Source organism: Bactrocera oleae, chromosome 2 (genome assembly GCF_042242935.1).
Source record: "Bactrocera oleae isolate idBacOlea1 chromosome 2, idBacOlea1, whole genome shotgun sequence".
Taxonomy (NCBI): Eukaryota; Metazoa; Arthropoda; class Insecta; order Diptera; family Tephritidae; genus Bactrocera; species Bactrocera oleae.
The window spans coordinates 93,144,168-93,169,594 of NC_091536.1; the positions used below are offsets into that span (position 1 = coordinate 93,144,168).

At 34.0% G+C, this 25,427-nt stretch overlaps 3 protein-coding genes across 3 annotated transcripts; 1 reads left to right on the forward strand and 2 right to left on the reverse strand.

Annotated features, from left to right (window-relative positions):
• Nucleotides 1–2,071: 2,071 nt before the first annotated feature.
• Obp99d (Odorant-binding protein 99d) lies at nucleotides 2,072–5,082 on the forward strand. The gene is made up of 2 exons (XM_014235207.3): nucleotides 2,072–2,237; nucleotides 4,191–5,082. Exons 1-2 carry the CDS (start codon nucleotides 2,178–2,180, stop codon nucleotides 4,581–4,583), a joined length of 453 nt encoding a protein of 150 aa, XP_014090682.3. The 5' UTR covers nucleotides 2,072–2,177; the 3' UTR covers nucleotides 4,584–5,082.
• LOC106617795 (general odorant-binding protein 99a) lies at nucleotides 4,596–7,551 on the reverse strand. Its single transcript, XM_014235205.3, has 3 exons — nucleotides 7,456–7,551; nucleotides 5,226–5,431; nucleotides 4,596–5,137 (listed from the first exon to the last, which is right to left on the reverse strand). Exons 2-3 carry the CDS (start codon nucleotides 5,289–5,291, stop codon nucleotides 4,724–4,726), a joined length of 480 nt encoding a protein of 159 aa, XP_014090680.1. The 5' UTR covers nucleotides 5,292–5,431; nucleotides 7,456–7,551; the 3' UTR covers nucleotides 4,596–4,723.
• Nucleotides 7,552–11,950: 4,399 nt separating this feature from the next.
• Obp99b (Odorant-binding protein 99b) lies at nucleotides 11,951–12,611 on the reverse strand. Its single transcript, XM_014235214.3, has 2 exons — nucleotides 12,498–12,611; nucleotides 11,951–12,430 (listed from the first exon to the last, which is right to left on the reverse strand). The coding sequence occupies exons 1-2, from the start codon at nucleotides 12,537–12,539 to the stop codon at nucleotides 12,008–12,010; spliced, it is 465 nt and encodes a 154-aa protein (XP_014090689.1). The 5' UTR covers nucleotides 12,540–12,611; the 3' UTR covers nucleotides 11,951–12,007.
• Between the last annotated feature and the right edge of the window lie 12,816 nt (nucleotides 12,612–25,427).

Sequence of the window (25,427 nt, forward strand, 5' to 3'; positions counted from 1 at the left end):
AATCGTCAAATTTGTTACAATTTTTTCAATTTTTAAATACCTTTTGATTGTTTTACCAGAATAACAATATGAAAGCATCATTATTCTCTAGTTTTATTAGAATCTAAATTTTTAGCCTTGTCATACACCATTGATTTGACAGCAACCCAGTTCGTGCGATGAAACTTCGAGATATTTCGGTAGACAAAATGTGCTGCTTCGCTTTACAATTGATACTCATGTTTATACCAGCAGCGCTCTGGTCTATGTTTGACTTATATATGTATATATAATTTATTTTTATAAAAAGTTTTATTAAATCGTTGAGTAGGTAATTTTATAACCATTTACTCGTAATTACATAATAATTGAAATAATCATAGTATTACTTCTAGATTTCTAAAATACAAGACGCGACTAATTTTTATGTAACGTTCGGAGGAGGTATACTCGTAATAGTTTAAAGTTCAAAAATGCTTTTTCCGACACGACAAGATCCGAAGACGCCTAGTTGTTTCTCATTTAAAACATTATATGAAAAGTTCCTACATTTTTCTAAAGCATATTGAAAAAATTTTGTAATTCTGTTGCTGAATGTAATTTGAGTATTCTTTTTTGGTCCAGAAGAGCCAACAACAAATAATAAAATACCATGGACATCAATTCCATTTTTTTAAAGCTTTTTGATAATGAAAATACTTTTTTTTAGTTGATTTTTCGACAAACCACAATCGGATTTTGCACACATCGAAAACAAATACTTTTGGATCATATTTCTTAAATTCGGTATATACTTGTAGGTATATCACAGGCTTTTTAACATTTTGCGAAGTTTTACTCTTTTCAGTAGGTCGGCATCTAATAGGGTCGGACTTCCCAGAACTAAGGAGTTATTGAGAATAATATAAATACCTTAATATAATTTTTTTTAATATTTAATATTTTGTGCGATGATATTTCAAGTTAGCCTGCCATATCTCATCTGTACTGGCCCATAAATATCTTTCTTCATACTTATGCACAAATATTGTAAACTAATTTGTGTTTGAACCAATACATCTCTGAACTATCACAATTAAAACCAGTTTCGAATGTCTTCTAAAAAATTTCAGAGAGAGAGAGCATTTCCATTTCACTGAATAATTGCAAGTGATAAGTGGCCAAGGAATGATATACAGCTTGACGTAAAACAGCATTGGAAATCGAAATGTCAAAATAACAAAATCAATGTAATGAAATACTCGAATGCTTACACTTTGCAACTTATCAAATTTAGTTGTGAAGTTTTGCTTATTAGTAGCATTTCTATAAATATATTAATATGTGCCCAGCTAACATTTAGGTCTGAGTCAAAATACAATAGTGTCGAATTTGGGAACAACCGTACTACTTAAATCGCCATAATGCTTTCAAACGGCACCTGGATTGGAGAATCATAACCGCTCACAACAGATCTTGTATTACTTGTGCGACAATAATAATCATTGGACTATAAGATCTCCAAAAAATAACGAATAATTGAGAATAATGAAGATTTGCAAAGGTTGGAGAACTTGTTGTTGTTGTAGCGGTAGAATTCTGCCGATTTGACAATCCTTGGCCGGATAAAATCCAGGTCCGTTCCGGTTACGTAGACCCGACTGTGGTGGGAACGGCAAAGGTTGGAAAACTATTTTATGCTTAATGGGTGCATGTGTATACATTTTACAAAAACACATATACATATACATACATATCTACATATACGATTAAACATATGGTAGACTGCATGTCTGACTACGAGTTTGTCAAAGCCGCTACCATTAAATTCTAGGTTAATGACGCATACTCGCACATATGTATGTATGTATGTCTAAAATGTATTTACGCGTGTTGCTAAAACTCATTTGCGTCGACCAGGTTTTTTGCCATAGTTGCTTTTTATAATTTTTATGTAGCACTTTTTGCCAATTTCAACGAAACATTTTTTAAATCAGATACCTTATATGTACATATATATGATGTATAAATATAAGTAATTGAGTAATAACAACTCAGGTTGAAGTAACTATAAAAGCATATGCAATTTATTTTGTTTCAAATAGTCGAGAGTCAAATGCGTGCAAAGTGATAACGGTACAGCGAATATTCCATAAAAGCGCGTAAAATATTTTTAGTTTTTTGATTTCTTGAAGGAAATAAAATAATTGCGCTTAAATATGTTTATACGGAGATATCTGATAATACGGTTGGCAGTTGTGCTTTGTGTTGTAATCAGTGTAAGCATTTGAATAATTAAATTAATTATTTTTATTAAATGTAACAAAATGTGTATACGTATATGTAAAGAGTTTTAAAATAAGAGTCATATGATTTTTTTTTTTGTTTTTAACACACTAATTGTTAAGGAAATTCAAATGTTTTTTTTTTAATGTGAAGTACAATCGACACAATTAAGTTCTAAATAAAACATCATTCAAATGGCCTCCACGACTTCTCAAATCTTCTGAACCCTCAAATGCTATCAAAATGCATTTTTTAATTTTTTTTATTTTTGAAAATGATTTATAAGCTCATCTACCGCTAAAATCACCTCCAAATAACAGCAACATTCGAAAATAAATTTAGCAAAACTTATGGTTGGCGAAGGTTTTATTGAATTATTTTATGTTAAATAAGACTATAAGACTAGGTATACGACAGAATCCGAGTTTGATCCGCGTATTCGAAAAATTGTTGAAATTATGTATTCTAATACTAAACGCCACTCGACAGGCAAAAACTTATCTTAAAAGGTATTACTGCTATAAAGAAGTTTATCACAAATATCATTCGCACTACAAACAGTGAAAATAACTTGATAAAGTCTCTAATAAAGATGTAGCAACAATCTATAATAGAGATACTAGATGAGTTTCTCCTTAATTATTTCTTGAATTTTTCGTTTTTCGTTTTTAGATGTTATTTTATATTTAACAGAAGGAAATTTCGTATTTCAATAAAACAATGTTTCTTGATTGGAAAAAATAACAACAAATTCGAAAACTGTTGGAGGATCATTACAACAAATGCATTTCTCTAGGTGAGGATTACGTCAAACAATGTAACCATATTTTCATTCAAAAGAGGTGATTTTAGGGTTAGTCCAAGAGCTAGTTCTTCATAGCCACGTTGGTTGATTTATGGTCCGATCTAATCAATATTTTGGAATATTATAGTATTACAAATAAAAAATTTTTCCATATAAGAACATGATTTTGATCGACCAGTTTGTATGATCCCGACAAATGGAGAAAAGGAAGTGTGCAAAATTTTAGATCGATATCTTAAAAACGTCGCTTATATGCATATGGAGGGAAAAACGAACATACGCACATGACTAAATCGACTCAGATCGTCATTTATAGGATCCCCGAGGTTGCTTTCAGGGTATTACAAACTTCGTGACAAACTTAATATACCTTGTTCAGGGAATAATAATACAATAAGTAGGGTTTGTATAGTATCGGGCCATTCAATTGAATAAAAAGAAGTAGGCAGATGGAAATTCGAAAAATGCTGAACGTCATTAAATTAGTGAATTCATTATTGGAAGCAATTTTGCACTGACTGTCCTCGGAGACGGAAAGTATGAATCACTCTTATATTATCTTCTTTATTGAGATTTCACCCTCACTAACCAATATGTACAGTACTGACTAAATTGAGTAAGGAAAGTTAGTATATTCTATTATTATATACTATATGAGTTTCATCACTTTTCCGGTTGTCGGGATTCAAAAGGCGTTTTATCTGAATGGAGCGTTTGTTGACTGATTTCACCCAATCCCAAATTTTACAAGAGAACCTTAAAAATGGTAATACTAATTTTAATAATAATGTTTCAAATCAACAAGTATTTTTGGAGGTAAAATGTTTCCCATAAAAGTCGGCGTTTCCTGAAACATTTAGCAATTTTTAACAGATGCCGTTGAGAGCTTACTAACTCACGAGCAAACGCGCATAGTTCAGGTGCTCTTGAATTATTGATTAATGTCCTGATTACCATAAAGAAGCTTATGAAAAATTCACATCACTGTAGGAACTTTCTGAATTTATCATAAGTAGTTTAAGGACTGGTTATAAGAACTTTGAGGGATTTCTTATAATGTCAAAATAAATAAACAGTTATAGATAATGAAAAACCATTCTTTAATATTTTCACAAATCCATTTGATTTTTAATTCCTTCAGTTTTTCACGCCTGCAACAGCCGTACCGATTTCCGAACACGAAGATGCTTCTCGACGCCTTTACAAAGCGCACGGAATTTGTGTTCAAAACATCTCTACGCCCAAGTCGACAGACAATCATATCAGTACAGAACAAATAGTCGGCGTCTATGTACGCTGCATAGCTAGTAATATGGGCATATGGACCGATGCCACTGGCTACCAAGCCAAACGCGTAGCGAAATTCTTTAATAAAGAGCACAGTGAGAACGAAGTAATGACCGTGGTGGACTATTGCAATCAAAAACATCAGCAAATGAATTTGGATTTATGGGCTTACGAGGCGTATCGTTGCGCGACAGCAGGACGAATGGGCATTTGGCTGAGAGAGTACATGCTGAGTGCAAAATTATGAGAGAATTCAAAATTTGTTCATATACATATTCCATATATTTGCTGATATTATATGTGTCTAGCCATAATATATAATTATTTTTTTTTACAATTAAATCATATTTATTAGTAAGTGTAAAGCTTTAATAAAAACGAAGCAATTCAAGCGACATGATTTCCCACACGCCTCTCTTGCAACTTGCGTTCCACATCCTCCTTGAACCACTGACCCACCTGACTGTTTAGCACACATTTGAAGGCCCTATAACACCACTTGAGGCTCGGCTCATTCTGTGCATTCCGATTACAGTCACTCAATATCGGCACCAGCACTTCCGTATTCGCCTTATCGCGATAAAGTGCCGCTATGTGTTCGACGTTGAAACCGGTGCGATCATTCCACAATTTCAACTCTGTCCAAATGCAGTGCACATAACGATGTACTGGCTCCTCGTCCGGATAATCAAAAGTGTCGAAGCGACGCTGATAGGGGGCGGCCAAGCGCTCACGCTGGAAACAACGCTCGCCGGCGCTTAAGAAATCATCCTCCGTCTTCTCCTCGTAATCGGCGTTGATCTGTCACACAAACATTGGCGATCAAATAAAAAACAGTAAACAATGCAATTAAATTAAATTGATGCTGTGCGATTATGCGAGTACTTACGTGCGCGAATAATGCAGCAAAGAGAATAATGTGAACGAACACTGTGCACTTCATTGCTTGTGGCATTGTCCAAGTTCAGACAGCAACTGAAAAGTATAAAGACGCCGTTTGATGTCAAAACCACAAACAGTATGTGGTGTCTGTATGTAAATATGGATGAGCGAGTACAGTTTACACGAAGCAAATGCAAATCATTTAATCGCTAGCTAAAAATAAAATAAAATTGTGTGTAAGAAACAAAAAACATTAATAAGGGCTTTACTGTTACAGCCTAGTTCGGAAGTAGCAAAATAGTCAAACTGAAAAGTCCTTCACTTAACTGAGTTCGTATGCGAGCTTGAGAGCTTAGAAGAACAACTTAAGAAAATATTTTTAAATATGTTTGTTTTTGGTTCCAAATTCCAACACTGTTTATATATCTATATAATTATTCTCTTTAAAAAATGGTTTTCATATATATTTAATAAAAATAATTGCAGTAACATTAGGTTTTATAAATTGTTACAATATGGTGTGGGTTGCAACCTGCCTTAATATAAAAATTAAAAGGAAAACATTAAAAAGCTAAAACATATGTAACATATTGCGAAAAGAAATTAAAAATTAAGGCTGTTCCAGAGTTGCAACCCTTTTTAAAATAGTAAAAATTTAGCATTGCATGAACTAATACGATTTAAGACAATATTATAACTAAAATGTGATATAATGTGGTTACCACCTCACTTTAAATAAGTTTAAAACAAGCAACTCGAAAATTTGCAATCTCATAAAAATTATAACTGCCATTTTAAACAATTTCGGGATAAAATCTTTTTTAAGCGTGCCACGATGTTTGTCACACGCAAAGAAACGTGACCATATTTTATAGGTCAACATGACGAGTTGAGTCGATTTAGCCCTCTTTGTCTGTCCGTCTATATACACGCAAAAAGTCTCTCAGTTTAAAGATATCTATCTGAAATTTTTCACTCGTCCTTTTCTCACCAAGAAGTTGCTCATTTGTAGAAACAGCCGATATCGAACAACTGTAGCGTATAGCTGCCAGACAAACTGATTGACTTTTTAATTAAGTTTCTTGACGAAATTTCATTATTCGATATTTCGATATACCTTTAGGTAATTGCGGCTCGAAATTATCGATATATGCAAAATAAAATATATCGATATAATTGAAATTATCGATAATTATATACCGATATGTTTTCTTTACCATCTTTATTTTGCAATATCTATTCCTTTCTTCTACTGCTTCCCTTGTCTATAGAGTACTGTGAATAAGCAATTGCCATCTTTCAAATAAGGTAATTGTTAGAATTCATAAAAAGCGTCAGTAGTGTTTTCGATAATTCAACTGAATACATTTTCAATTTCTGTTAAAGCGAGAACAAATATACAAACCTATAATTTATAATTGGAACAACCAAAACAAGTAAGGAATGTTTAAGTTCGGGTGTAACCGAACATTTTATACTCTCGCAAGGTAAAGTGATATACTAGATTTTCGAATATATTTTAATTAAAAGTAGGAAGTATTGCATGCATTATTTACAATCATAGGCAAGAAGCTACACAATTATTAGAAAGAGATTTCTAACATATTGACCGATAGATGCAGTATGAAGTCAAAACGAAGTTCGAAAATATTTATATAATATTAGGTATTTGGGCTAAGGGAAGTATTGACTGATTGATTGATTTTACCCATTTTTGGCACAAGGCTATATTATTATCAAAAAAACATTTATTTATGGCGTGTTGTGGGTGTGGCAGTGGTCCGATTACGCCCATCTGCAAAACCAAACCCCTTTGGTGCCAAGAAATACGTGTACCAAGTTTCATCAACCTCAATTTTTACTGAAGTTATCGCTTACGCGGAGAGACAAATGGACGGACAGACACTCACTCGGATTTCAACTCGCTTCGTCACCCTGATCATTTATACATATCTATTTAACCCTATATTTATCTCGATTAGTTTTAGGTGATACAAACAACCGTTAGGTGAACAAACCTATTATACTCTGTGCAACATGTTACGGGAGTATACAAACCAAGCCTTAAATTTACCGAGTAACCGAACCTTAAATAAATGGATATTTTATTAATTATTATTTTACAACGTTCTGTCGAGCAATGCAGAAACAATGATTAATTGTTGTTAAAAGTAGTAGAACTAATTTATTAGTAGATATAAATTTTACAAATTATATATGAATAAATCAGAACTTACAAAGCCACCGTAAAGCTGAACTTCATCTATAACTCATTGTTTTATATTTTCTTCTAACTATCAACGGCGCTGAGCTCCTATGAAGCTTGAAAAATACGTGAATGCCGGTGCTTTTATAATTACTTAATATGCTGATCAGCAAACGTATCTTAAAATAAATAGAAGTAACGAAACTGGTAATTAAAATAGTGCCTCAGAGCTACTGAAACTGTGAGATTATTTGCTTGCATATTACTATATGTATTTGTCTACTCACGTATACGTGTATATACATATATATATATATATGTATATCAGGTCATAACTGACCTTATCTCACAAGCAATAACCACAGCAATTGCTACAGTTTGTAACTAATTTCTTAATTTAGTATTGAATATTATACACATCCATATATATACAATACTTGCTTTAGCATGTATGACCTACGAACAGGTCCATTAGGGTGTGCCAAAAGTGAACGTGTAGATTAATAAAGGCTATGACATATGTCAAAAATTTTTTGCTTAAGCTTCTTCAAAATTGAACTTTAAAAGTTTTAACAGCTACTAAACTCAAGGGCAAGGTATTAGAGCAACTTCGCTCGCTGGTACTGAAGAACCCTTTAGCACCTCGTTTCTTATTGACAAGAGTCAAATTCAAATAGTTTTATTTAAGAACTTACAAGAAAACAGAGTTTATAAACTATTGGCAAGCAAAGCTTAAAAAATTGGAGTATAATCCAATGAAATAATCGTGGATTTATCGAAAGATGAAGAAGTAATTTAAGACCACAACTATAAACAGTATAAGTGTCTCAAACTATGCTACACCGCAGCTGAATGACACTTCGAAAAAATTCCGTAATGCATTGAGAAAAAAATGAAGACAAAGAGGGAAACATGTATTTTTCGGAAAATATTCAAAACAAACAATTTTCCATCTTGTTGTTTTTGAAGCAGCAACTTGAAACGTTTCACCAAACCTTTAGAGGAATATGACAGCAGCTGACAGCTATAAATTCAGGGTCGTATTAGTTAAGTATGTCAGACTGTTGTCATACACTATTAATGTTATACACTATTAAAATGAGAGGGAACCGTAAATGATGCCCATATTTTTACTTTTTTACGAACTTACATACTGTAATTACTTTATGTAATGATGTTTTCAATAGGCCCAATTTCCAAATTCGAAAACAAATAATTCGAAAACTAAGCTTTCTACAAACGGAAAAATTCATTTTTTACTTAGCACGCAGTATCTCGAAAAAAATAAGTTTGGTCCAATACTCAGAAAAAACGTCGCGGCATGGTGTTATAAGTAAAATTTTTCAGAAACTAATAGTAATGACATATGCAAAATAACCACTTAAAAATGGTTTGAATGATTTTAATGAAATTTCGAGGAAATCTCAGAATCTGTTCAAAGAGGACACAGAGTCTAGATCCAATAGGTAACAATTTGGTCGAACTTTTTCAAGTATCATGCTTAACATTCAATCTAGTTCATATTCGGATCTCGTGTTACATATGACACATGAAAAAGAGTATTCGGAACATTAGACAGATAACACTGGAATCGAAATAATAAATATATATTTCTTAGTTAACAATAGTGCAATAGATTGCCCTTTTAGGTCGAAAAGTTCTTTAAGAGATTCTAAAATAATGACAATTACAACTATCGTTGACTTTGTAAACTAAAATCGCACATCATAACCGTAAACTGTTAAAACTTGAAGTTATTATTCACTAGTAGGTGGGGATTTGAATGATACAAGTATAGTGACAAGATGATGGCACGACTGGCAGGTTTACGACCAGCATTTCTAACATTATTTGTGCGAAGCAAATGTCAAAATAATCACACATTTTCCATTTTAACCTGATAAATCTATATGAAGAATGTTTTCGTATTCTAAGAACCAAGGGTGTTGTACACTTAACTGTGTTTAATAGGTCTTTTGTGGTCCCTTCAGACTGGCATAGTTTCGCACCTGCTTTCCCAGAATGCTAAGGTCGAAGATCTTAAAGAAAAAAACCAACTTTTTATTAAACAAGTAAGGAAGTGCTAAGTTCAAGTGGAACCGAACATTTTATACTCTTGCAACTTACAAGGATCAATGCAAAGAATATATCCTCAGCGTTTAGGAAAACTTTATAGTAAACAAGTAAGGAAGATCTAAGTTCGGATGTAACCGAACATTTTATACTCTCGCAAAGTCAAATGGTATACTCGTTTGAGATTTTTTTATATATTTTAATAATTAGAAGTAGGAACTGTTGCCTCAGTTATTTACATTCACAGTAAAATTAATTAGACCAATTTGTAAACTAAATTTACTCAAATTATGAGAAATCGTTTTTGTGTTTTGTTGTGTTGTACGCTCATAACTGATTTTATATACAAGTAGAATGCATTACAACTGTCGATTTAGACAATTTTTGGTCACAAGGTGGCATACTTTAAACGCATTATTCGCGCAAAGTTTTACCCCGATACAATCATTGTTGCTTGATTTGTATAGTGGAAAGTGAAATAATGAGATGAAATTTAAATATGGGAAATAAGCGTGGTTGTAATACGATTGCGCCCATTTTCGCACTATAATATAGAAATATGAAAAGAGTGTTATGTACCGAATTTGGTTGAATTTTGTCAAGATGTCAGATCAAAAGATATGGGTTTTCACCTAAAGTGGGTGGTGCCACGCCCACTATCTAAGTTTGAACACGGTTCCTATAAAGTCACGCGAATTTTTTCTCAGTGAATTTTGTTATTATAGCTTTATCGGTTCAGGAAATATGCACATTAAAGCAATTAGAGTGAGGGACCACGCCTACTTTAAAAAAAAAATTTTAACTGCAGATGCCCCTCTCTAATGTGATTCTGTATACCAATTAACAGTCTTGTATCTTATTGTGGATCTTAGTTATGGCAATTTCTTCTTTTTTTTTATTAATGGCGTTATGTGGGCGCGGCAGTGGTCCGAATACGCCCATCTACAATGCCAACCGTCTTACGGTACCAAGAAACATGTCTACCAAGTTTCATAAAGATATCTCAATTTTTACTCAAGTTACAGTTTGCACGGACGGACAAACGGACAAATCGTCTCCTCATCCCATTTATTTATATATATATAACCCTATATCTATCACGATTAGTTTTAGGTAATTCGCACAACCGTTAGGTGAACAAATCTATTATACTCTGTAGAAACATGTTGCAAGAATATGTGTGAAAGTGAAATGTGAACTTATTCCACATTTTGTACTTGTTTTTAATGTTACCCTTATATAAATTCAACTTCTTGACACACCCATATGCGATATGGCTGTGTGCTACGAGTATGTACATATGGTATATTTGCAATGAGCAGAATGAGAATATTACCGATTTATAATTGCAATTATCAACTGTTATACATATTCATTTAATTGCAGATAATATTGTATTAATAAATAAAAACCATAAAACTTTGTTTTGTTCACATTTCTATTATATTTCAGTGTAGGCAATTCCAAAATTACCATAAATGCAAAATATTAAAAAAGTGTTTGTTATTAGGTGAATTTATGGACCTTTTCTAATTGATCTGATATTAGCTAACCTTGTGACGATGTTATCTTTTTATTGGTTTATCTCACATAATAAGCGATATATTCGGAATAAAAATGTACGGTGTATGAGGTATATGGGAACTTGAATAAAATAAGGACCTATTTCGGTTATTTGTTTTGCCATATGACTGGTTATCAAAATATTTTCATTTAGTTTCATTAAGAAATTAACCATAGGCACGGAAATCAGTGAGCTATTCCTTGCATGGAAAACTTTTTGGTCTGATAAGGTATCTTCGCGAAATTTGTGTATAGATTATTATCCAAGGAATCGTTACAACATCTGAAGTAATTGCTTATGCATCTGTGAAGGGTATTATTGTTTTGGTGCAGCCGAACTTAAATTTTTTTTTTTTTTTTTTTTAATAGATTATTACGATATACTTGTAGTAGCTTTGTACTGAAATAGTACTATTAGTTCCCGATATACGTACTGAGGACTTGAGAAGCGCGCCCTGCATTCACTCAGAACGGTTTCAAGCCCCTACTGATATTAATAATGGATTATAGACGGGGTCTTCATCGTCCATTTGCAACGCCAACCTAACTTCAAAGAAAATATTTGTTCTTAGCGAAGTTTTTCTACACAATAATAAATTTTCACCCAGAGATCCTATAGAAACGTGTATATATCCTCTTGTATCAAAAAAGCTGCCCAATTTGTTATTGGGTTATGTAAGAGGGGTTGCACCCACAATCTACAACCACTGTAGCCGAATCGATATAATCTTGCTGAAAAGCGGCTGACGATAACAACATATTGAGCAGCTTCGATAGTAATTTCTCGATGTTAGCCAATCAAGTAAAGCCAAGACAGAAATAAACTCGAAGATTTAATTTCACCTTATAATAAATTATATATTATATCACTATATGAGTAAAACAAATCATTTTGGAGTAGAGACATATATTTTGCACCATCACCAATATTTTCTTATTTACAAACACTACTTGCTGCTTTTTTCGACGCCAGCTTGTACCAGCTTTATGTTGTCCTTGAGGAAACACGTAAAGCCACGATATGCCCGAACGCATGCGTCATCGCCAGCAGCAGCGGCTTCTTTTGCGCAATTCTCAATAGCACCATGTGTTGCATCTGAGTGATCGGCATTAGAGCCCTCCAATTGGTGGTGTATCTTGTGCACATCGAAGCCCTTTTCAGCATCGAACACATCGAACTTCTCCATAACGCACTTCAAATAACAGTGAGTTTTCTCATCATCCGGAAAGCTCCACTGCTTGTACTTGTCCACCAGATCGGACGGTATACTCAACTGTGAGACACACTCATCGCGATAGCGTACCAAATCCGCATTGGTTTTGACCACATAATCGGAGTGATCGGCATGATGATCTGCGACGGCGAGGACCTAAAAACAAAAGTTGTAAGGGCCTCATTATTATAGAACCGGTTCAAAAATATGCATTCTTACTAACCACAGCGATGAGCAGCGACAGTAAAGCTAAGCAAAATTTCATATTTAGTTGTTGTTGTTGGACGAGATGCGCTAAGCGAAGCAGTTGGAGTGACTGTTGAGCAGTGGAGGTTAACGCGCGGCTTTTATAGCTCGCAATATCCACAGGAAAAAGAGGCAAATGCAATTCTCGCCTAAAGTGATAATGTACACACTTATATATATACTTATACTTATAGTTATAAAGAGAATATATGCAAAGTACATCTGGCGCCAGATGCTTCGGGCACCGGCGTTTTGCCGACTTGTTCACTTTCTTTCAGCTTTTTATTGAGTTCAATCGGTATAATTTATTGTAAATCCATTAAGTTTTCATTTCACTTGGTTACAAATTATAAAAATTATATTCGCAGGGGAACAACTAATACGAGTATACACCTTAGTAGGTTAGGTTACATATTTACAGCATCGAGCTTATCTTCTGCTCAGGCACATAACATGAAGACACGATAGAGACGTTAACTTGTCACAGCAAGTACTCTAGGCTTGCAAAAAAAGTAAAATCAAATGGTTGCGATATGCCAATATATTATAAACGTATACATTAGGGTGGCACTTCATGGTATGACATCTTTTCAGGGAAAGTTTTATACAGTATGACGGGGTTACGCCAAGAGATGTATGAGTTTCTCGTATACCATAGATGCCGCTGTGCAACTCCCCCACTATCATTCTTGCGAAAAAAGGTAGAAAAGGTTTTGATTGACGCTGTGAGAAAATCTGAAGCGCCTATTTGAAGAATATTGCGTCCCATTTGTATTGTATGAAAAATCAGAACACGTCATCGTATTTTATTATGAGACCTTTTTAGTATTTCTGAGAGATGGTTCTGTTCCAAGCTTTAAGCAAAAATCCGCGAGACTGTGAAAACGGGAGAAGTTTCTTGGAGTGTTCGTCATTATAATACTTAGCATAAACCATGTAGAACTTATTGGAGTTATGGTGTTTAGAAGCAAGAGATATTAGCTATATCAGTGTTTGCCCTGTAGGTTTCCCGAAATATTGTTTTGTACTTCTAAATAAAAAGTCTATACATCTGCGTCCACTCGGTAAAAAGGATCTCACAATTTGGTATTCGAACGGTTTAGGCTAGGACGATTTCTATTACTTTATCGATATTTTTGACTATTGACCTTCCAGAGCGTGGTGCATCATTAACCTCAAAATTACCGGAACGAAATTACGCGTGATTGGTTGTTACATTATTAAAACTTTCACATTTTCAGCCGCTTGTCTTGCTTTCTCGTCTTTAACGAAAAAAAAACTGGAAAATACTCTGTTTGCTGTTGTCCATTTTGACGCGTACTGAAAAAATACTGAGTCAAGCAATCACAAAAATATCTGTGAAGTTTTGTTTAGTAAGAAATCTAACGCCACACAGCGCAGAAATGGATGCGAGATACCAATCTCCGCAAAGACCCAAAATAAACACAATCAAATTAAAAAAGTTTTAAGCAGTTTCGGTGAGCTTTGTCCGAACCCACGGCAGTCGGTTATAAAAATAAAGTAAAAAAGAAGTAAAACCTAGAAAAAATCTGTGTATATTAGAATTCCTCTCAGCAAAGTAATAAGAGAGTAATAAGTCGAATCAAATGGAGAATATTTTAAATTTCGGTATATATGTCTAACCCTCTGTACCCAGTTTGAAGTTTGTTTTTCGAATACTCTCGTTTTATGGAGGTGGTGAAATCCTCAGAAACACAGAATATTTTGATATATGATCATAACACCATATCTATGCCGATTACTTTTAGGTTTGACAAAATAATGATAATATGAGCAAAGCTTTGTATCCCCAGGATTATGTTGTGATAATATAAAAGATAACACTAAAGCATTTAGTAAAGTTTAATAAAATTGCATATCGGCGCAATGGCTGCGAAAATAACTTGATCGCCACATAATGGCCACAAAACTTCGCAAAAGTTTTAATTGCACCGCAAATAAGTCGCATGCGATAAATTGTGAAAATCCCACTAGCACACAAAAGCCAATAATGAAACCATGTGATGCAGATCCATCTAGCGGCGAATACGTGGTTAAACAATCAGCAGAGAGAAGGCGCAAACAGAGAGCGTAAATGAATTCATATTTATTATATAAAAAATAATAATTATTTATTGACGTTCTGGCGTTCATCATTTATTGATGTTCTAAAATGTAAACTATAAAAAGGGAACATCGAAAATGCGCAAATTCGAAAGTTTAATTACACCACGTCAAAAAGGTACCTTCCCCTCATGATAATCGAATTCAACAAATTACACCACTCTAAGCTGGAACCAGAGAATGTAAATGAATAGAGAAGGAGCAAATGTTAAATGAAATCTTTTTGAGTACTAATTTGTAATTACAGATGAGGGATTCATTAACATTCTCTGCTGGAACCAAGTAAATTGTCACCACCTTATAAAGGAACGACTAATATATGTATTATATATATGCGCAGATGTTCTTTGGCATGCGTGTTAGGGAAAATTAGAATAAAAACAAGAAATAATAGATTTTAAAGAACATTTATATAATGAGGCAAAAATTTAATTTAAAGTAAATTCAATAAAAAAGGTTTATAAAAATTAAATTAAACATCTGTGATAGGATTTGAACTCAGGCAATATCTTTGATGTAAATTTGCAATAAGGAACTGTGCCATACAAGCGTTTATTTATTAACATTCTCTGTCCTGGGGCTAGCTGCTAATCACTTTGATTACCTTTTTATTTAGACATATTCACATGAAGATTTCCTTTTCTAGGCACGAATAAATTGCTACTGAATAAATTTGAAAAAAATAAAATAAAAACTAAATTCAAAATAAGTCTAGAAATAGTTGTAATAAAACGCGGATGTGCGTTATCAATCATTTAATATGAGTAATGATTATTACCAAATATGCCTATGTAATTTATTTAATAACAAATTTGCAGCTGCATCTATCTATGGAAATTCCGAATGGTCACCAATAAAATCACATAAAACAAATCTAAAAGAATCACAACGAGACAAATCAAATTGCATATTTTTAATCGCAAAAGATTTGCGCCGAGAACGTGATAAGCCAGCCCCAAAATTGAATTATCGCCGGCATGCCGCGCAACTCCCACAGCAAATCAGCGCTGTTCATTCATCCAAGTTAGTTATGGCTAAGCAAATGACCAGCAATTATAAAACAAAGTGAGGCGCATATTCACAAGTGGGATTGACATGAAAACCCAATAGTTAACAGTTAATTTAAGCAATTATTAATAAACAATTGGCTTGTTTTGCCTCGATTTGTGCTATGGTTCTGAAAAATATATGTATATGAATATAAATATGTGTAAAAATATTTTGATTCTAATGTCCATGTAATAGCGTTTACGTGAGTTGGAAAAAGGGCAAGCGAGCAATTTACCACGAATTTATTTAACGCCATTTACACGCTCTTCATAATAATTTGACGCCCACTAATTAAAATTCTTTAAATTATCAGGTTTTTTCTAACGCTTCGATTTTCAGAGCTTATTCTGAGATCATGATTCATAAGCTAAATTTAAGTGCTGAAGACCAAAGGTCTGTAAAGATGGGTGTAAAGTTCCAGAATTATGAAGAGGATATAACTACAATTAATCGATTATGAAGAAGTTCCAGTAACCTTGGCGGGACTATGGTGCCGATGAGCTCTTATACAAAATATGGAATACGAATATATTGGACAATGTACTTATTTATAAAACTGGCTTTAGAACTAGGAAATCACGCGCTGATTGTCACTGTTTCTTTGACAGCACAAAAAGAGTTTACAGCTTTATGTCTAAGTTTGATAGCCCACAATATCATTGCAAGTCAGGCTTAGCTGTTTGATACTAAACGAGGTTATCGACAAGATCCTAGATATTTTGCACATTTGTAATCTTATGACGAAGAAGAAGAATCGAGCAGCAAATTAAATCATTCAGATAGTTTTATATATATAAACATCATCGAGCTAAACAACAGCCCTTTCCACTTTCTCTATATATTACTATAGATGAAGTTAAACCACGGCAAGACGAAATATTTCATCTCAATAAATAAAAAGCCTCACTGTTGGCCAAAACCTTATTGTTCACTGGCATAACTCAAGTCAATAGTCAATAGTCAATCGTTTAATAACGCTCGCTATTAATGATAATGACTTTTCCTGCCTCGATTTCGAAAGAAATAAGGCTCGATATTGCCGCCATACCACAATCCACACCAAACGGTCACTTTTTGGGGATGCAATTGCGTTTCCTTAACCACACAAGAATATGACTCACCCCAATAGCGACAATTTTGTTTGTTGACGAAGCCATTAAGCCGGAAATGGGACTTATCTGAGAATATGATTTTTTGCGCGAAAAGCGCTTACAGTAGCCCCCGGAGAACGTGAACGGGAGCAATTTCGAAGTGTTGTACCTAAGTTAAACGTGCCATGATGAAATGACAAACCTTACTGAACACACTGGCAAAATTTTACACAAATCCGTTAACATACATGACCGCCACAAGCTGTCAAAATCACGGCACCTCACCCCTATTGGTAGACGCTGTCTACAGTTTTATCCCATAAGAATATTTTAATAAAATTAGGTAGATACATATCACTGAGACGTAATATGGTTAAATTTATAAGAAATTGGTAATTTGTAATAACATTACTAACTAGCAAAATAAAAAACTTTTTATCAGCGAAATATGCCATATGACTAATGGTGATGACACAGTCAAAACTGTTGTTCCGATAATTGTCTTCTTTTAAAGAAATGACACCCAGAAACTTCTTCCGAAGTTCCTAATACCCAATTTTTCTTTAAAACGTTGTTTTTATCTAACATACTTATATTAGTATGGAGAATGTTGTTAATCCTATATAAGGTTCAAAGCGCCCCCACTTTCAATGTCATCTAACTATTGCAGTACGGCTCACATAACAACGGAACTATAAATAGCATGTAGGCCATGTACAACTTCAATGGCAAAATAAATACGAAAAGTAAACAAATCGATTGTTGCACTTATTGACAATTTCATTTAACAGGCGATTTCGCGCTATTTGACCGCGCTGATGTAACGGCGGCCATGGAGACGTACACTTGCCGCTTATGCGAAAAAGTCGCAGAAATAATGCGTAATCCGGTGAAGAAGTGAAACACCAGGCACGAAGCGCAAAGCAAAGAAAGTGAAAAAATAACAGTTAACGGCTTTGTGTCCCAAGCGTTAAGTAGGTAACTCCGGCGGCCACAATGTAAACGTGCGAAACGATGCCTAAGCAAAACTACAACAACATCAATCTAAGAGGAAAATAAATGAAGATAAATGAGTAAAATGGGCATTGAAGCTGTGAACCGAGACGAACCGCGGGTCATATTTAAAATCACAATTCACTTCCTAATCAAACAGCTGGCAAGCACATACTCTTGATGCTAATTTTATTATCTAAGCTCGCTCGTGATAGATGTCATAACAAAACATATATTAAATTGTAATTTGCAGATTTTCCAATGAGTTGCTACAAATTGTTTGTTGCTATTTGGTATTACTTGTTCACTTTTTGAATCATTAATCAATGATTTTTGTAGTGCGAGATAAGTATTGAAAATTAAATGAAAACGAGAATCACTTCAGCATTCAAATGGGTGACCGTAGAAAAACACTTGAGGCATTTGAATGAAAAAGAAAGTTTCTCCAATACCGTCACGAATATCGAACAATGTGTAAGTGGACTTGAAAGGGAAGAGCGAAATATGTTACAGTTGCTTACAGACACTTACGCTTATACTTGTAAGTACGTTTATACAATAATTTACATATACCTATGTAAGTATATATGATGCAGCACTTTTCGGCGCTTGTGTAAATAGAAGATGCAACAGAAACATCTGAGCTTTGGCATAACCATGTTTACACCGCAGACATATCAACTAGTTATAAACTACTTAACAACTAGTATAAACCAACAAAACTATATTTGGTTGCCATGAAGTTTGAAATTATATACTAGCACTATAGCATATAGCTGCTATATCAACTGATCGATCTAACTCAAGTCCTCGTATGGAAAACTTTTTTAATTGACAAGGTGTTTTCACGAAATTTAGCATAGATTATTGCTTAAGGCAACGTTACAATCTCGAAACAAATTGTTCAGATCGGACCACTATTGCTAATCGAACAAAATCAAGTTTAAGATATTTTTTTTAATCATTTTGTGGCATCTGTGAAGGGTATTATACATAGCTTCCGTGCAGTCGAAGTTAAGTCAAGTTTCTTGTTTCTATATAAAATAAAGTCAAATTTTAGATTTCTATCATAAATAAACCAATACTTTACTAGTTCAAAACAAACTACAATACTTTTTATTTAAATTTCACTTAAGTTTTGCGTTTTTAATATAAAAAGTTTTGATTTTTCGACATAAATGTGCGTTATTTTGAACTGTATACTTGTAATTGTTAAAGTAGATTGTGCTCAGTTCTTTCATATTTTTTACTGAAGAAGTACTCACTTACTCACGTAGCATTGTTCTCTTTCCAAATAAACTTTTTAAAATAGAATCAAGTATTCAGCCTTGTTCAATTTTAGTTGGAAAATTCTACTTCTTTTTGCACTGCTGGGTAATTAAAGAAAAAACGACATTTACACTTCACAGCAACCAGCTAATTACTTTGTAAAATGACATAAGTATGTATATCGTTCTTTGGAAATTTTACACCATAAAATCTTCATTTTATTTATTTGTGAGCGAAGAAAGTTTACGAGCATTTATCCAGCATTGAAAGTGTAAACCCATATTAAAAGCATGTTGTTTCAAAAGGGTTAAGTATAGAGGTTTAAATAAACAAAAATTTACTCACTGGAGTCTATTAGTTAAATAAAAAATTCCGCCAATTATGAAGTCCGCATCTTTTCTTAATTCGTGTTAAAAAAAGGCACATTTTTTTATGAAACAGTTGAAATCAATCTATTAAAATATATATATATTGAGTAAAAATTGTATGGAAAAATATTAAAAATTCAAAATAATAATAAAAAAATCGGAAAATAAAATTTTAAACCCCTTTTCCCCCCTTCAGCTAATTTTTTCGTAAATAATTTTGAAATAGTTAAAATTGTGCCAAAGAATTTTATATTCAACTGAATTTTTATTCGCAACCTTATGCGCTATCCCGCCCAGAAAACGTTCCCCAAGTTTACAATAGAGAAAGATATTATCTAATATCTTTTTCTTGAGCAGCAAGCTCGAAAACTACAATTCTTCCTGCATTTCTGAGTGACTTATTTTCTTTGAAAGTTTGTATAAAGTTTGTTCTATAATAATGCCCAGTGGCCAAGCTGAGATTGACTGTCTGAAATGGTTTGCTGTGTGTTTAGTGGGAGTGGCAGAAAATTTCCTACTATAAACTGCTCCCTTACGACCAAACTATTAATTCGAACCTGTGCTCTCAACAATTAGAACGTCTGTAATAAGCAATCACCCAAAAGTGGCCAGCTTTGGCCAATAGGAGAGAAATTGTGTTCCAGTAGGACAACGCTAGTCCATACACGCCAAAAGCTCCGGCAGATTGGTTGTTCTTATGTATCCACTTTATAGCTTTGACCTCACATCAAGTGATTTACTACCTGTTCCTGTCTATGGAGAATGATTTTGCTGGTGAAAAATTTGGCTCAAGAGAAATTTGTGAAAATCGACTGTCCCAGTTTTTAGCCAATAGGGTTGAGGAATTATAAGAGAGTGCCAATACCTTCAAGTCAAAGTAAAGATCGGAATTATTTACTCGAACCATATAACTTCGTTCAATTTCTATAATCCTATTATCCTAATTTTGAGAACTTACAGATCGTAAACCCTGCGTTCTGAATTATCGGTGACTGTTTTTCGCTGACCTTGGATTAAAGAAAATAGTTTACTTTTTCAACATAGTTGTAGTATAATAGTAAATTTTTTGCTCAAATGACTCGTGTTTGCCTTTTCATAAATATTTGTAGCTGTCATTTAAACCAAAAAAAATTAACTATTTACATACATACATACATATGTATGTATGCTGAATTTCACAAATTTTCAACTTACTTTTCTCTGAAGGGAAAAGCTGAAGCTTGAAATTGACACGAATTCATGATGCCATTGCACTATTAAGAAACTAATAGAAGAATAATTCAAAGGATTGAACATAAAATGTGACCTAGAAAATAAACGTAAGTTCCAAAGCAAATACCTTTATTGAACACACAATCGTGCGACATTCCCAGCACTGTGGAAATCAAATCAGATTCCCATTGATTATTTACAACTTTCCAGAACTTTCATTCTTAAACAACTCTGCAACATATGAGTTCACCCATATGCACTCAGGGCAAACATACAGATCTGTGCTTCACGGTGGTTGACGCGCATTGTCTAATTGTAAAAATGGGACAAATTTCTAGCGAATGTGAAAATAAAATAAAATGCAATTTACTTTAATAACCGCAATGCCGCAATATGAAGCATCAACAAGCAGTTTCTACAGTAGGGAGCAAAAATTGTGTAAACGTAGAGCTTTTTTTAATTTGATTGAAAAGTTTTCTTTTAATATGAATTTTCTTTGTAATATTTTAGTTAAAACAAGTAAGGAAGGCCTAAGTTCGGGTAAAACCGAGCATTTCATACTCTTGCCACTTGCAAGGATCAATGCAGGAAAAATACCTTCAGGTGTCGGCAAAATTTTATATTAAAAAATGTTGGTAGCATATTAATTTATTTTGAAGGTCATAAATTCACTTAACTTAACACAAAATGGAAGAGCTGATTGCATTAATTTATGACATTGCTCAGGTATTCTTGAGAACTTTATTTTGAAACAATGTTATAAATATACGAGTATAAACATATATAAGGAGTAAAGTTAGCCGGATGTTTCAAAATCGTGAATATCAGTTAAATGGGGGCTAAGGCCGATTTTATCTATTCTAGACGCAAAGATACACTGTTATTAGGAAAATACGCTTTCTCAATTTCTTCAAAATAACACCCACATTGGCCGAAACATGTGGTAAAAAATCAACTGGATGTTCGAAAATCTTTATATGAGGTATATGGGGACTAAGGGCAGTATTGACCCGATTCAACACAGGGGTATATTATTATCAGAGAAACATTTTCCTCGAATTTCAATAATATATCTTACAGATTGTCCGATATTTTCGACAAAAAGTCAGCCATTATAATCCGATTTCGTCCATTTTCACACCGTCGGTAGGGGTTCTTGAGAGATTCAACTTATTAGAGAGCGACGCAACAGCCACTTTTATAAAAATTTTAGCACACAGGTACTTCTTACTGCTGCAATCCCTTGTACTAAATTACAGTTTTTTTATCTTAATTTAATGCTTACTTATAGCATTTCATATGTTATCGCTTATCGGTGTTTTTTGGACGTGGCAATGGTCCGAATAAGCTCATCCACGAACTCGTCAAAACTTTTTTACCAGTAAAGAATCGTATGGTCTAAACGTATTCGTATTCGTCTAAAGAGACTTTTAATCGTCATTTCCAGCTTAAACAAAATGAAAAATTTCGAGAAATTTTTGGATATGCAAAGGGATAAATTAGTATAGAATTAAAAAAAAAAATACTTTTAGGACTAGGCCTTATACGTCTGCAACGTCAAAAACATTATTGGAAAGAATATGCAGATTAGAAATACTAGATTTAAATTTTGAAAACAACCTAAAATTATTTATTTGCAAAAAATTATAACTGCCCATAATAAAAACTCATTTTTGTAAACACAATGCAGAATATTTGAACAGCACTGCGCTTACTACCGTAAGGGAGTTGTAAACAAAAGATCCAAGCACAGCTGATAGGCCACAGCCAGCAGGCAAGCGAGTGGGCGGGCGGTCGTTCGCTTGAGCAGACGCTGAGCGGAAGCATTTAATATCCTAATGCCCATTGAAAAGCGATCATTGCGCCAGCTAAATAGCTACAAAAGCGATAATCGCGCGCAGAAACAACAACAATAAAATAATACAAAAAACCGCGCCATAAAAGTAGTGTCGCCTGTAGCGCATTATAGCGGTTAGTCGATCAAATGCGATCGCAGCGACGGATATACAGTTCAAACGTCAGCGTTGTGCAGACAGCACACACCCACGCATACATAGCATGCGAAAGTGCAATTACAATGCATAGCGAAAAATGAACAAAAGGAAATTTGAGCACATGAAATTGTGAGGAGAAAAAGTTGTGATAAAATTTTTTTTTTACAAGCTAGAATCTATATTTATATCCTGAACTGACTGATACTCAAAAAATATATACTTACATACTTCAAACTGACCGATCAAAATCAAGTAAAAGTTATTTTTCTACCTTCTTTGCACTAAGAAATGTAACTGTGAAGGGTATTATAGCTACGGTGCAACTGAAGTTAGCGTTCTTCTTGTACTTTTCTAAATTTGCAGCTCACAATTTCAAGCAAAATAAATATTGCACATTTGCCGGTTGAATGATCCGAGTGGTGATGCCTGCCTCATGTGATACTGTATGACTGTTTGACTGATGGCTTGACATGCGGACCAAGTTGCAAGCGCAATCCAACAAACAAGCGTTACATTGGCCATTTTGGAGTATTCATATTGCATATTCACACGAAATTGCTAAGCGAATGCAATGACCGGCTCACTGCTGCCCCTCAACCGCACAACGCCCGAAAATTTGCAACTATTGCTACTCTTTTATTGTTGCGCTTTTTGACTGCTTTACAACAATTGACATGCCCACCGTGCTGCGCGTATCTCCCTCCATTGTCCACACGCCCACTTGTTGAAGCGTGGCTGCAATCTTTCAGTCCGTTTGGCTGCTTGGTTTGACTGACAATGCTGCAACCACTGTCAGTGTCGTTCTGCTGCGCACTTACCTATACATGCACATACCAAAGCTATACATAAGTACGCGGTGCCGACAAGAAATAGAAATTGGGTCAAAGTAAATGACAAACAAACAACGGCAACGCCAATAGCAACTACAAAAACTGTAATAATATTAATAAAGCTCTTGGAAGTCAAATCAAAATAAATTCATAAAATTTAGCAATAAATAGGCAATATAAATCATTTTCGTGAAATAATAACGGCAAATCAATAACACCAAACACTGTGCATTAGACCAAAAAACAACAAATTTTTGTATATCAAATGTAATACAAGTACATAGCAACGTATCTTTCATATTCATTAAAGCGTCAATTCACTACATTGCTATTAATTATTAATAAGCGAAAATTTCACATTCATTGCTTGATTTCAAATCGCTTTTGTGAGTTATCTACAAATAATTTCAATTCGATTTTTCCTACCTTAATGCATTTCTCCGTCGTATTCTGGCGCGTCATTTTCGAAAAACGTTGCTGCCGATTGTCATTGCTCTGCCACAGCACGTAGACAATATTCACTTCAAGAGCATTTCTAATTGGCTTACTTATACTTAGACTTTGATTGTTAAAGATCGCTTTCACATTGCCACACATTGAGTTTTCTCACACATATCTTGCCAATACGAGTATGGAAGAATGAGATATAAAATAACAGAACATAAATAAAAAAAATGAAAATCGGTAAAATAAAAAAGGAAATTTTTTTTGTTTTAAGTATAAAACAAGAAATAACGTTAACTTCGGTTGCGCCGAAGCTATAATACCCTTCACAAATACAAAGGCCCCTTACAAGAACTTGATTCCGAACGTTCAATTTGTATGGCCGCTATATGATATAGTGATCTGATCTGACCAATTTCTGTGGAGAATAATTTGTTGCCTTAAGCAATAACTCGTGCCTAATTTCGTGAAGATACCTCGTCAAATAAAAAAATTTTCCATGCAAGCACTTTACTCCGATCGTTCGGTTAATATGGCAGCTATATGCTATAGTCATCCGATCTATACAATTTCTTCGGAAATTCGATTAATGCTTTAAATAATAATACATTCCAAATTTCGTGAAGATACGGGCTCAGAGTGTGGAAGTAAGCTTAAAACCCTCCAGCAACTATTGACTACTCTGAAATTAATCTTTAACAACGACAAGGACAGCATACTTTATGATATAAAATACAGACAGCGAACATTCGTCAGTCATCTCTCAATCTTAAAGTACCGCTTGAACACCAAATAATGAGGACAATCAATATAATGTCTATACTTTGCCAAAACAAACATAATCTGACCATCTAACTTAAAGTTCATAATATAGATATAATCACCAAAATAGCACTAAATCAATTAGATTGCATTTAATTTTCAGTAAGAACTCAGAATAACAACTTATTCTAGGCTTAAACAAGTAAAGCATTTCTAGGCTGACTCAAAAGCTTTCAGTTTGCAACAATTAACAACTTTTAGGCACAAGAAAATTTGAATAAAATTCAAAAAGTAAACAAAGTTGCAATAAAAAATTGTGTTTATCTTTGCGGCAACTACGCACAGTATGCAAAAGAATCTCTTTGTGCCAACAACGACAACAGCAGCAAGCCTATTTGCAGCGCGCTTGAGAGCACAACAAAACGTTCATTTAGAAAATACTTACCAACATTGGCAAATGTGTATGTCAGACAGTTAACCAACATTATGCCGGTTAACGCTTATAAGCAACTTTAATTGCCGCAGCAAGATCAAGACACGATTTGACGCAGCCGCTACTCCAACGCCGCCTTAGCGGGAGCAGCAGCTGCAGCAGCCACAACTACAACATTACACTTTTCTAACAGCGATCGAGTCAAAATCAAAGTCATATTTGTTGTTGCGGTTGATGTTGTTGTTGTCGTTGCTGTTGTCATAGTTGCCGCTGACCAACTCGTCGTGGCTGCAGCCGCTTGAAACGCTGAAAAGGTATAAAAGGTTCGCTGCTATCG